Below are 13,126 nucleotides of genomic sequence, written 5' to 3' on the forward strand. Positions count from 1 at the left end.
ACATGTGATATGCTCCCGCTTGGCTCGCCTTGCATTTAGGGCAGTCCCTCGAGTGGGTCGTTGAGAACTTGGCCATCTTTGCAGGAGTGTAGTGCAGTCTTTTTAAGATCTTGAACTGAATAAGTCTGAGCCCTGCGTTCATGGATACAGCTTTGGTAAGCATACAGTATTTCGCCCATTTTTCTTCTGGGATATTCAAGTTCAGGTCTTTCTCCCATTTGGCTTTTACCTGGTTTGTGGTGGGTGTGTGTAGTTGTACCAGTGCATAAAGTTTAGAAACTCCCAGCCCCGTACAAGATGTGGCGGCTTGTATGCAAGGATGGGATGGTGGCTCGTCCGGGAAGAGTGGCCAGCGTGCATTGAATGCAGATTTCATCCTATGGTATTCAAGCGTTTTGGTTGGTCCCCCTCCTAACGCCTCCCTGAGTTCCTCGAGCGTTAAAAATCTGCCATTTGGATTTCCCTGTCTGGGTCCCAGTGTCTTTGTATCGTCTTATCCAATGTGGGTGGTATGCCGGGGTATTTCCAAAGGGGTACATCTGGGTCATATGGGGTATCTATCCTCAGCTTTTTATATAATGCCTTCCATGCACGTACCGTGGTCCCGACTGGATCGAAGGGACAGGGATCTTTGTATTGAGAATAAAATATTATAGAACGGAGGTCTATGGGATGTGCTGCAAACTTCTCAAGCCATATATGGGGCGATCTATCCTCGGGGTCATACCAATGCTTCGCGAACTGCGCCTGCGCTGCAAGATAGTATAGCTCGAAATCCGGCGTGGCTAGCCCCCCTGTACAATAAGGTTCAGTGAGTTTTTCCCATTTCATTCTAGGGGTTTTCCCGTCCCACACGAAGGAGACCACCATTGATCTTATTTTTTCAAAGAAGGTTTTGCCTGGCCAGATTGGTATAATAGTGAATAAATATAATAACTTAGGGAGCACGACCATTTTAAGAATTGCAACCCTGCCATTCAGGGATATGGGTAGCTTGGCCCATGTTTGCAATTTTGTCTTCAACGTTTGCATTATCATTTCATAGTTGTCTGCAAAGAGTGTCTTTTTGTCTCGGGACACTAGCACGCCTAAATATCGGATGTGTCCGGTTGCCCACTTAAGGTTTCCCGTGGATCCCGGGCATGTGGTTTGAGGTGTCAGTGGTAGTATTTCGGATTTTTCGTTATTTATTTTATATCCCGAGTATTTAGCAAATTCATTTATATCTTGCATTACAGGTGCCAGATTGGTCTCAGGGTTCCTAAGGTATAATAAAGTATCATCTGCATATAGAGAAATCGATTGGGGTGGGCCGGACATTCTTATTCCTTTATCCCCGTGTTTTAGCCTAATCATTATGGCCATTGGTTCAATAGTCAGTGCAAACAATATTGGTGAGAATGGACACCCCTGCCTGGTACCTCTGCCCAGTGCAAAGAGTTCAGAGATCACCGTGTTTGTAAGGACTCTCGCCCCGGTTTTATTTATTGTACAGTAATTTAACATAGCTGATGAAATTGGGACCCATTCCAAATTTTCCCAGTACTTCAAATAGGTACACCCAAGACACCGAATCAAATGCTTTCTCGGCGTCCAGTGACACCGCCACAGCTTGAGCCTCTGGGTCGATCTGCGCCATTATTGCAAATAGTCTGCGCAACTTGAACGCAGTGGATCTTGTAGGGATGAATCTGTTCTGATCTGGATGAATCAGTGACGGCATGCTTGGTAGTAGTCTATTTGCCAGGACTTTGGCGAAAATTTTAGCGTCGACGTTAATGAGTGATAATGGTCTGTACGATGACATATCCTGTGGGGGACGGCGGGGCTTCAGTAAGACTGTTATTACAGCTTCTCGCATGGATTCAGGGAGCTCCCCAAGTTCCAGCGCTTCCTCCCATACTTTTAACAAAATTGGGGCAAGTTCCTTTTCACATTCTTTGTATTATTCCACCCCCAGCCCGTCAGATCCCGGGGCCTTTCCCGAATGCAATGCTTTTATGGCTTCTATGATTTCTTCCTCTGTGATTGGGCTATCAAGGGCCAGTCTTGTGTCTGGTGGCAGGGTCGGGAATTCCATGTCATTCAAGTATGCCTGTATTTCCGGTACAGTTTTCTCGTCTGCGTTTGAATACAGTTTATGGTAAAATTTCAGGAATTCAAGATTAATGGATCTGCCCCCGGTCACCATTCCACTCTCCGTGCTTTCAATACATGTTATCGGAGTGTGTTGGCGATCCGCCCTGATGATGTTGGCCAGAGCTTTTCCCGCCTTGTTCCCCTCCCCGTATCTACGTGCCCTGGCTGGGGCTGCTATGTATTGCAGTTCTCTCATGGCCAGTTTATTAAATTCCTTTAGGAGATGATTTATGTCAGCTAACGTATCCTTATTTCGGGTCTCGCTATAAGAGTTCTCTAATTGCCGAAGCCGTGTTTCTGTTTCAGTTAGTTCCTGTCTCACCGCTTTAAGCAGCCCCGAGGATTTGGAGATGAAGAGTTCCCCTAACCCAGACCTTAAAAGCCTCCCATAATGTTGAATATTTATCCACTGTTCCCATATTGTTGTTAAAGAATTCCTCCATTTCTATAGGTAGTGCCTCCGCGACATTAGGGTCTTTGAGTATGTGTGTGGGCATTCTCCATCTTTTCTGAGGTTTCGAGATATCCCCAAACAACAAGTCCAGGGATATTGGGGAGTGGTCAGATAATGTTCGTGGGTATATTTCACAGCTTTCTAACCCTCCCAACATGTCTTCCGACACCCACCAATAGTCTATACGAGATTCCGAGTCATGTATGCTCGAATAGTATGTGTACTCCTTCGCATCTGGATGCAGCGCCCTCCAGGCATCTCGGAGCATCAGCTGTGGCATAACCTGATCTAGGATTATAGATGCTTTAGACTGCACCCGCTTGGCTCTGGAGGATCTGTCTAGATTTGGGTCTAGTATTAGATTGAAATCTCCCCCCCAGACAATACTAGTAGTATGTAGTGTAATCAGTAATTCCAGTATATTGAGATAAAAGTCTGGGTCATCTATATTGGGGCCATAGGTGTTAACCAATGTGATCGATTTCCCCGCAACCTCTCCCCAGATCAGTACATATCCCCCCAGAGGGTCTTCTTTATGTCCTTTGGTCTGGAATCCCAATGATGGATGTATTATAGTTATGACTCCTCGTGCCTGAGTGGAATATTCTGTGTGGTATCTTTGCTTGCCCCATGCGGCCAGTATACTTGTTGTTGCCGGGGCCCTGTGTATGTGTCTCCTGTAACATGACTATATGGGGTGAGTGTCTATTAATGTAAGTTCCTATTTTCCTAGTTTTGGAGGGTTTGTCCAGCCCCCTGACGTTCCATGACATCAGTCTGATTTTCATCCCCTTGCCATTGTCAGTGCCATCCGCCATCAAATCTGCTCACTATTACAGTGTTATCCAAATACCGTACAACGTGCATGGCGCAATTATCTGTTTGACCTTCAACAAAACAACTTTTCAACTTTTCAACAAAAGGTCCATTTTCTCCCTTCCCCCCCACCCCCCACCCCCATCATCCTCCCCAACTGGATGATTTAACCTTACAAACTGTTGGAGATCTCCTGGGGTTGCCATGTTGTCGCTGTGTGGCCGCCCGCTCGAGCCTGCAGTCCGACTTCCCACATTTTCCTGTGGCGCATCACCGCTTATTTTGTCATATTCCTGCTCCGTTTCTGTGGTAGGCACTTTCTTTGATTCCCCCTGCCTCAGGGTATCATCGGTCCGCCTCGGGGCGTGGTCTGCCATTTTGATCCGGGCCCCGGCCTACTGGGGGAAGAGGTATATGTGACTTGATATAGGCCATTGCAGCCGCCGGGTTCTCAAAAAAGTGTGCTCTTCCTCCGTGCTGAATACGCATTTTGGCAGGGAATATTAATGCATACTGGACCTGACGTGCTCGTAAAAGTTTTTTCACCGGTTCGTAGGATCGTCGGTTGGCCTGAACGCCTGCCGAGAAATCCGGGTATATGTGGATACGGTTCTCCTCATAATGTAGCGTACCTTGCTCACGGGCTTTTTTAAGAATCGTATATCTGTCCCTGTAATTTAGGAGGCGCGCTATGATCGTGCGGGGTGGCGCCCCTGGTTTTGGTGTCGGGGCCAGTGTGCGATGTGCCCTTTCTATCAGAAAGTGTTCCGAAAAAGTTCCATATCCGAATAGGGTCTGTAGGAGATCTACTTGTTGTTCCATAGCTCCCTTGCCGAATTTTTTGGATACCCCAACAATTCTTATGTTGTTTCTTCTTGAGCGAGATTCGAGATCCTCGCATTTAGATTGTATTCGGAGAAAGTCGTTTTTTAGTTGCGTTATGTCTCGAGGATGGCCTGAAATAGTGTCCTCGTTGTTACTGATTCTGCCTTCGGCTTCTGTTATTCTGGAGCTTCCTTTATCCACTCTTGCCTTCAATGACCCAATAGTTGAGACAATATTGTCCAGTTTCACGTTTATCGCGAGGAAGCCATTTTGTACAATCGTGGTTAACTTGTCGTCCTCACTTACAGCTTCAGGTCCGATGTTAGGGGCAGCGGATGTTTCTGGCATCGACTCCGTCCCTTGGCTGTTGGTGAACGAGTCCATTGGGCCCCTTTTCCTAGCCCCCGCTCCTTTCGTCGGTTTATCAGGCATCAGTGCTGTCCCCGTGGCCAGGGCCAGCAGTCTCAACCTGAAGCACTCACAATACGTAGCTTAATGGCGGGTTCGGTACGTGTCACTTGGGTTACTGTGCCGTCTACACTTCTCACCCGTTCCTGCCGCACCTTCACTGCTATTCTTCCCTCCACAGACACGTTGGTCGCCTCAGCTTGTGGGAAGTGGACTTTGGTTCATTCGCTTGTCGATGTCGGATCGCCGGACCTCTATGGTCTGCCGGCTAGAGCGTCTGCGGTCGCTTCCACTACCCGCGTGGATCTGAGAGGCGGCCCGCGTTCCCAACTCCCACCGCCAACAGTTGCATGCGCTCTGTTTCCGTCCTACAATAGCGTTTTTCTTCCGGATTTCTGCCGTTGAGTGCAGGATTGTTCCGCTGCAGCCCCCACTCTTCAAAATCATCCGCGGTGTGCTCCAAGTTAGGATCGTTTTGTTATGGATATTCGTCGGGACGGAGCTCGCGCTCTAGGCGGCCATCTTGTATCGCGCTCAACAGCGCCCCCCTTCTTTGTCATTTCTTAATATGCTAATAAAATGTTGAGTTGGAAAAAAAAGATGCCACCAGCGACGACCACTGTTGCAGTGATGCAGGAGCACCCAAACTTCGTGGACTGATGCATGCTTCTCCCTGGCAGCCCAAAGCAGTAGGGATGACAAGATTTGGCAAGAAGGTGCCTTGCAGCGCTCAGTCGGGTTCTCCTAAAGCTCGAGCCGAAATGCGATGTAGCAACGCTCCAGCACAGGTGCCAAGGGACACGCTGGTCAGTCCACTGGAAGGTCCAGGGACACTTCCGAGAAGGCTTGTTTGCAGGGCACCAAGGAGATGTTCAGAGTGATTGGTCCCACCACTCAAAAGTGTTGAAGCACCTTTGCAGGTCTTCGGAGATCGAGTGCAAAGCAGGGCTCTACCGGTACAACAGCAAGCTCAGGGTGCCAAACCTTCTCTACGCGGTTCCGGACAGTTCTTGGATCTGCTTTGCTTCTCAGGATACTTGGCTCTGTGTAGAGGTCAATTCAGACCTCATGATGATCTGCGGGTATGTACTCAGAGCCCCTCCTCGTATCCTAAAGTCCAGTGAGTGCTCGTACCTCAGCTGGCCAATGAGGAGATCTGCCCAACTCATTCACGACAGCAGTGGTCCAATCAGCTTGCATAGTCCGCAGACACCTGGGAAATTCAAGGCATGGGGTGAGGGAATTCAAATAATTTTTATTGTTTTTCATTTAAAAATGGTGGCTCTTAAAATGACCTTTTTTGTTGTTTTTTTTGGGTGGTTTTATATACCGCACTAACAAATGTTCTACTGAACTTAATAATTTTTTCTAACTTTCACCAAAACTGCTTCTAATTTCCGTTTTTGTTATTATTTACTACAGCTACTAAAAACAATATTTCATGACATATTTCACGAGTTCACAAAAAAATTTTCTGTGCATTTTGGATATTCAATAGAAAAATCTGATTTCCGACATCAGTCAAATGCACTCCATCTCCTCAAAATATATTTACCCCACCCAACTTGATATTTTCATTGTCAAAAGATGCCATTGCTAAGCATATAAAAAAGCACATACATCTTTATTGACCTGCTTTCTCGCTTCTTCCATTTGAGGACAAAACAAGTTTGGATGTCTCCATATTTGTCTTTGATTGATTTCAGAAAAAAATATCTTTGCAACTGGAAACAGTTCCATTATTCTTCTCAAACATATCCTTCATGGCAAACTGCAAAGATCCTACAATCACACAGCCCAAACTGTTGCATCCATAATACACAATAATAATATCTGGACGTTTAAAGTGAGCCAGACTCTCACAGAATCGTAATAAGGTTACCCAGTTTAACCCACAATCTGCATACCATGAAACACCCACTTCATCCAATCCAATAGTAGCAGAAATGCAGTGAGATTCAGTATAAACCTTCCAAGAATCTCCCACCATCCACACACTCCTTATTCTCGACCCTTTCGATGTTCCACTGAGAAGAAATAGAGTTGCAATATACTGCATAATGCATTGTAAATACATTGCCTTTCCATTTTCAACCATCTCCTATTTCACCTGCAGTAGTGAATGCATGCAAAATGGCTCACTTTTGTGAAGGCGTGGTCAACTGCAAGGGGGCAAAATGAATGGAGTTGCCATCTACAGGGTGGTGCACAAACAAGGGCTAAATGCGTACTGGCCTCATCAATAACAGTAACGATAGATGGAGAGCAAAGGCAGTGCTACAGAATAAGCTAATTCTATTTCAGCCACTAGAAGATGAATGTATGAATGCGCCTCTGTCTGGAGCAGAGCTATAGATCATGATCTCAATTTTATGTAGTCACTGTGATCCTTTTTCTAACTCTGCAGGTCCACGTGTGCGATGAGGAAAAGAAGGGAATGATGGAAAAGGTGAGTCTTTTATTTATTTATTCGCCTGTCATTGTATGCACAGTGGGTTTGAGGAGCACTGAGGGTCCGCTACAGCCTTTACCTCTTCAGAGGCCAGCATAGCCAGACTGAATGTTCTGCATGTCTGTACCTTCCTTCCCCACATGCTATAACAGCAGTACTGGGGGGGGATAGGGGAGATCTGTGGGTGCAGTAGACACTTTCCGATAGTCCCTTCAAAGGGTAACACATGATACACGCTAAAAAATCAAACTGCCTGAATTGGAATTTAATACAGGCTGCAATATTATACCTTATTTTTTAAGGTGGACAGACTAATTTGTCAATAAATTGCTAATTACACATCATATGGTGGGTACAAACGGAAGGAAAGGACCATTTCTGAATACATTTACCATAAACCTGGATCCGCTCATAGCACATTTACTACCATTTAGTGAAGGTGGAGGGATTTTTGAAAAAAAAAATTGATGCAATTCAAAATTGATTTTGATTCATTCGTGTTTTAATTGCAGGAGAGTGATTATATGGGTTGGAGATTTTGATTTGATTTTCGAAGTCCAAAGTGTTTGATTTCTGTAGGTTTACAAAAAGATTTTCATGGAGAAAGAGTCGGACCAAATATGAACCTAGATCCCACAAGAGAACCTGTTAGTGTGTTTATGTTCGTGTGCATACTTATGTGTCCTCCTTCATGCTTGTGTGTGTGTTTATATATAGATGCTTCCAATACAATACTACATGGACAGTAGCCAATGTTTTTTTCAGTACATCCAACCTCTCTTAGTTCATGCAACAAACTCTGCATTGAAAAACGCATGAAAGCTGCCCTGCACCACAGGCGCACCTATAAACCAACAGTAACAAGAACAAGTAACTAACACTGAATTGTGTTCTTTTTCAGTTGCGAGAGAGATTAAAAAGAATGGGTAAGTGTGTAATTTTAGTTTTTATTTAATATACTGCTGTTTCTACCACCCTAATGTAACTTAAAATCCATACATGTCTGTCACAAAATATAGGCATATCTGTTCTATCTGTGATAATTTCACATCCTTACTGTTCATGGCCTGTAAGAATGTCACTGTATTTTCCCTTGTTCCCTCCCTTGTAGCGCTTTGAAACACATTGTTTATAGGCACTATATAAATAAACTATCATATCATACTAACATATCATATCAAATCATATATCATGGCATTCCACATCTCAACCACCACCCACCAAAATCAGCTCCTCCATGGCTAGCCCAGCAAAAACACATGCACACACCCATTCACACAACATTCGCATGACAGAAAGTAATGTTCTATTTTCAGCACGGTGCTGCTGCGTAGCGCCGCACTGCAACTAGAACATTACTTTCTGAAGTCAGAGCCCCTGCACTCTAACTTCAGTTTCTAACTCAGTTCGGAGGGCATGCACTTCAACTTCAGAAAGCTTGATTGGGCACAGGGCCAGCTTAAGGCACTCTTTATTGTTTGCGCACCTGTGCGGCTGCACCGCTTGATTGACCCTTACGCTGATCCTGTGTATATCCCAGTAATAGGGTCAGAAAATCAGCTTGAATGGCTAAAGAGGCAGTGCCATGGGAGACCAGTGCACCATCCATACCCTTCCTCCGCTCTACCTTCCTCCCTGGTGCAGCTTAGTGTGCGCTGTCTGTTGCATGTTGCATGCCACATCTTATACAGCCATGACAATATCTGTGATATCCGCGGTCCATAAGTATTGCAAAGGAAACAAAACTAATGGTGGTTCTAAAGTGCCTCCTATATACCAAGCTATGTAGCTAAAAAGGTGGCGGTAGTGCACCACCGATCAGCTGCTACTAATTATGGAGCTAAAGCCAACATCTATGAGCCAAAACGATGTGGCCTCCCAGATGGTGCTGAAGTGCCACCTATCTACCAAACCTACCGTGCCACTGTTGTAATATGGAACTTGACAGCTGTCAAGTTCCATATAATGGAAGGGGATTCTGGAACGTGGGGCAAGGGATGGTGGAAGGAGATGAGAAGGAAGGGTGCTGGTATTGGGCTCTGTACTGTTATACACAAATAACCCTCTTACCTTGATAACCCCTATTGGGTATTCCTTGTTATTTGTGTCAAAAAGCAGGTAGAAGGAGAAGCTGGAGCATGGAGCCCAGACTGGTGATATGAACTGTTAGCTCGAGCTGCTGCGCGATCCCAGGGTGGGGGGCCTGGGAAGCGATGATGCTGGAAGGAAGGCATAGCTGTAAAGAGACAGAACATAACTGTTGTAGGAAATGAAGTTAACACCTTATATGGCAGTAGATGAGGGACATGGCCAAAGTAAAAGAAACACCCAGAGTCAATTAAGGAAAATGATGGCGCACACAACATAAGAGGCCCAGCCAATTCGCGAGGAACGGTCCAAGCATAGTAGCTTAGGCGTTGCTAAGCATCAACACACACAGCAGAGCATGCATGCAACGTGAGAGAGGTGCAGGCAAGTCAGGAGGAACTGTCATGTGGCAAGCGATCAGATACATGGTCAAAGTAAAAGAAACACTCATTGGCAATTAAGGAACATTATGGCGCACACAATATAAGATGTGCAGCCAATTCACAAGGAACTATCGAAGCAAAATAGATAAGGCATTGTTAAGCAACAACACACACAGAGGATGCATGCAAAGTGAGGGGGGTGCAGACAATTCATGAGGAACTGTCTGGGTGGAGTAGCTTAGTTGTTGCTGATCAACAACACAGATGGTGGAGAGAGAAAGAAGCAGCTAATTATGGAGAACTGTGGAGGTGGATTGAGTTGTACAACACCAATACAGGTGTATATATCAAGAGTAGCAAACATCAGTAGATCAGGAATTGCATTAGATAAGCGGATAATTGCAGACAAAGGACTTCATGATGGCCATTCTAGGTATAACACCCGATGAACAATTTCTTGAAGTACCAGGAGAACCCAGTACAGAATGGGAGGATTGGAAAGAGTTATTCAAGTTTTACTTATTTGCCATTATTGGTGATACATTTTCACATGAATAGAAGCATGCCCCATTAATGAACTGTTTTGGTGAGGAAGCAGTGATGATGATTAAACATGCCAATCCAGCTGTTTCAGTGGAAAGTGACAGAGATGGCCTATCGAGAGAAACTATGTATAACCAGGCATTACAAAAAATAGAGGCGTGGTATGGTCATCTGCAAAACATTGTGCTAGAAAGGGGCATGTTTTGTTCGCACAAAAAAATGCCAATGGAGAGCGTATATGCTTATATATAGCAGATCTATGAATATTGATAGCATCATGCCATTTCTCTGGCATAGAGGACAAATTTATTCGGGATCAGTTGATATTATACACATGAGACTAATATTCAAGGAAGGTTGCAGAATTATGTAAGCGGTGAGCCTGATATGCAGAGTTGAAAGAAACAAAGCATGAAAATAGTGAAAAAGAAGTCAAGGTGATACAACAAACTGATGGAGATGTAATAATGGCAGTGATGTCTAAGAAGAAAGAGGTTTCAAGCACTCAAAGAGGAGGTATGTCTCTTGGCATAGGTTTTATAGGTTCTTTTTTCCAGTGTGGGATTGTGGAACATATAGGATCAGATCCAAAATGTCCAGCTGTCAGAGGAGTATCTTGGAATTGTAACAGGAAAGGGCATTTCGGAAAGATATGGCGAACAAGCGATTATGGAAGGAAAGACTATGGGCTGTTGAAAGTACGAGTAAACAGAGTGGACTTGGAAGAAGGAAAGGTTGTTTCCAAAGTGGTAGTGCAAATCCAAACACCTACAAGGACAGAAAAGGAAGAAGAAAAAGAGTGACCATATAGACCACTCTTAACAAATGTCACAGTGAATGACATACAAGTGCAGATGTTGGTCGATTCTGAATCACTGTATACATTGGTGCCACAAACAGTTTGTAAAGCTGGCCTAAGGATGGGGAAATGAGGAGTATTGATCCATCTGCATATGAAGAAGCACCCATTCATATTTTAGGTTATTAGTGGTGTGATATAGGTGTGGGTCATTGAATGATTAGAGGAACGGTTTGTCACAGGGAAAGGAGATAATTTGCTAGGATGTTTACATATGAAACTTAAGCCTGGACAGAAAATCAAATACACTTTATCTCTTCAGGAAGTGATTATGGGGCAAAAATATTGAAGAAATGTCCAGAAGTCATCAAGAGTAATATTAGAATGTTAGAAGTGTTTAACCATCCAATTAGATTGGAATATGGTACTGTGCCTACTGTGCATGAAGTGAGAAATGTTCCATTGAGTATGGAGCAGGAATTGAAGAAGCTGTGTGACCTTGAGATAATAGAATCAATTGAAATGAGGGAATGGTTATCACCCATTGTGATTACGCAGAAGTTTGATGGAAGGATACAGGTGTGTGTGGACTTATGAGATGTTAATACGTCAATATGGGTACACTGGTATAGTATCCTATTCTGAATATTAGCAATATGTTCACCATGGGAAGAGTTAGGTGGTTTTAAACCATTGATTTATCATCTGCGCATTACCAGATAGAATTACACCTGATTTGCGACACATTACATCGTTTATAACACCCATGGGGGTCTATCAATATAAGTGGATGTTATTGGGGTTGGCCTCTGCAAGTGCCATTTCTTTAAGCGTTATGAAGAATTTGTTTAAGGGAAGCATGGGCATGCATTACTTTAACGAGTGTGTGTATGGAAAGCAGAGGAGCATGACCCGTTGCAGGTACATCTGTTGGAGAACTTGAGGAAGGCAGGATTGACGGTGAAAAAAAGGGAAGTATAAGGTCAAAGTAACAAAGGTCACGTATTTAAGCCATGTGGTGACTGGTTTAAGCCCAAACCAGAACTGGTCGAAGCGATCAAAGGACCAAGTGAGGCTGAGAACAAAGAGCAATGGGATTGGCAGAATTTTATGCAAAATGAGTTCAACCTTTTTCATAAAGGATGACTTTAGGGAGGTTTTGCAGGAAGGGTAACGTTTCAGGAAGTTGGACCAAATGAAGGAAGCATTCAAAGATATTCAGGAGGCTATTGCAAAAGCACCAACTCTACATTGTATGAGGTGGGTAGGAGAACATTTCTGACTGCAGATGCTAGTCAAAGAGATATAGGTGAAGTGTTGAGCCATAGACCAGGGAAGGAAGAGGCCCTGATTGCATTTGTCTCAAGAGCATTGAATGAGTGTGAGACGAGAAGGAGGCATGTGCTTGCTGTTGGACAGAAAGTATTTCAGACATTATTTGCGGGTAGTACCTTTTGTAATTAGAATGGATCATACGCTTCTGGCGCATTTGTTTTCCACTCGAGGGTCTGGAATGAAGATGCCTCGAATTGCAAAGTGGTTAGAAAAATGCATAATTTTATTTCACAGTGGCACATGTGCAAGGAAGAGATAATTTAGTGCAGATTGTGTATCGAAGTTACCACTTAAGGGGAGGAACAGGGAGGGAGAAGAAGAACAAATAGACATATGGGTAGAATGTATTTGTAAATTAGGGAGTGCAGTGGTACCAGAAGAGGAGTAGAGAAAGGCAGCAGAACATAATGAATTGAACTGGCCAAAAAAGAAAGAATGTGAGTCTGCATATAGCACGATCAAGGATTAACTGGTGCTGTCTGAGTGGGGTTTTTGTAACTGAAGTGAAAACCCCTCTAAATTGTCATACTCACATACTGGCGATCAGGTGTCGGAATAACCTGGAAGGAGCTACAGCCCGATCTGTCAGAACAGGTTTCAAACCCAATAAGGGTCTCCTCAACACAATGTGACATTTCACAGAGACTGTGCGGCACGTGAAACCAGGCGTGTATCACAATGGCTCGAATAAAAGAGCAGTTTCCAGCAGCACGCACCAACCTAAGGAAGAAGTAGAAAGCAAAGGAATCTCAGATAAAGATTAAATATAACACGGAAAACATCAGGAGACAAAATTAATAAGTAAACACTACCCTTGCATAAGCACAATAGAACCCGAGCGCCTACCGAAGGTGCCTTACTCAGGAGCCTGAAGGAACGTAGAT

At 44.2% G+C, this 13,126-nt stretch overlaps 1 protein-coding gene across 1 annotated transcript in view; it reads left to right on the plus strand.

Annotated features, from left to right (window-relative positions):
• LOC138472515 (trichohyalin-like) overlaps positions 1-13,126 on the plus strand; it is a 1,377,820-nt gene that overhangs the window by 142,304 nt on the left and 1,222,390 nt on the right. Inside the window, exons 3-4 of the mRNA XM_069610736.1 lie at positions 7,050-7,091; positions 7,996-8,020. Coding sequence (XP_069466837.1) covers positions 7,050-7,091; positions 7,996-8,020 — 67 coding nt within the window. The remainder of the gene's footprint in view (positions 1-7,049; positions 7,092-7,995; positions 8,021-13,126) is intronic.

Source organism: Ambystoma mexicanum, chromosome 8, assembly GCF_040938575.1.
Source record: "Ambystoma mexicanum isolate Mex_15411 chromosome 8, UKY_AmexF1_1, whole genome shotgun sequence".
NCBI classification, from domain to species: Eukaryota; Metazoa; Chordata; class Amphibia; order Caudata; family Ambystomatidae; genus Ambystoma; species Ambystoma mexicanum.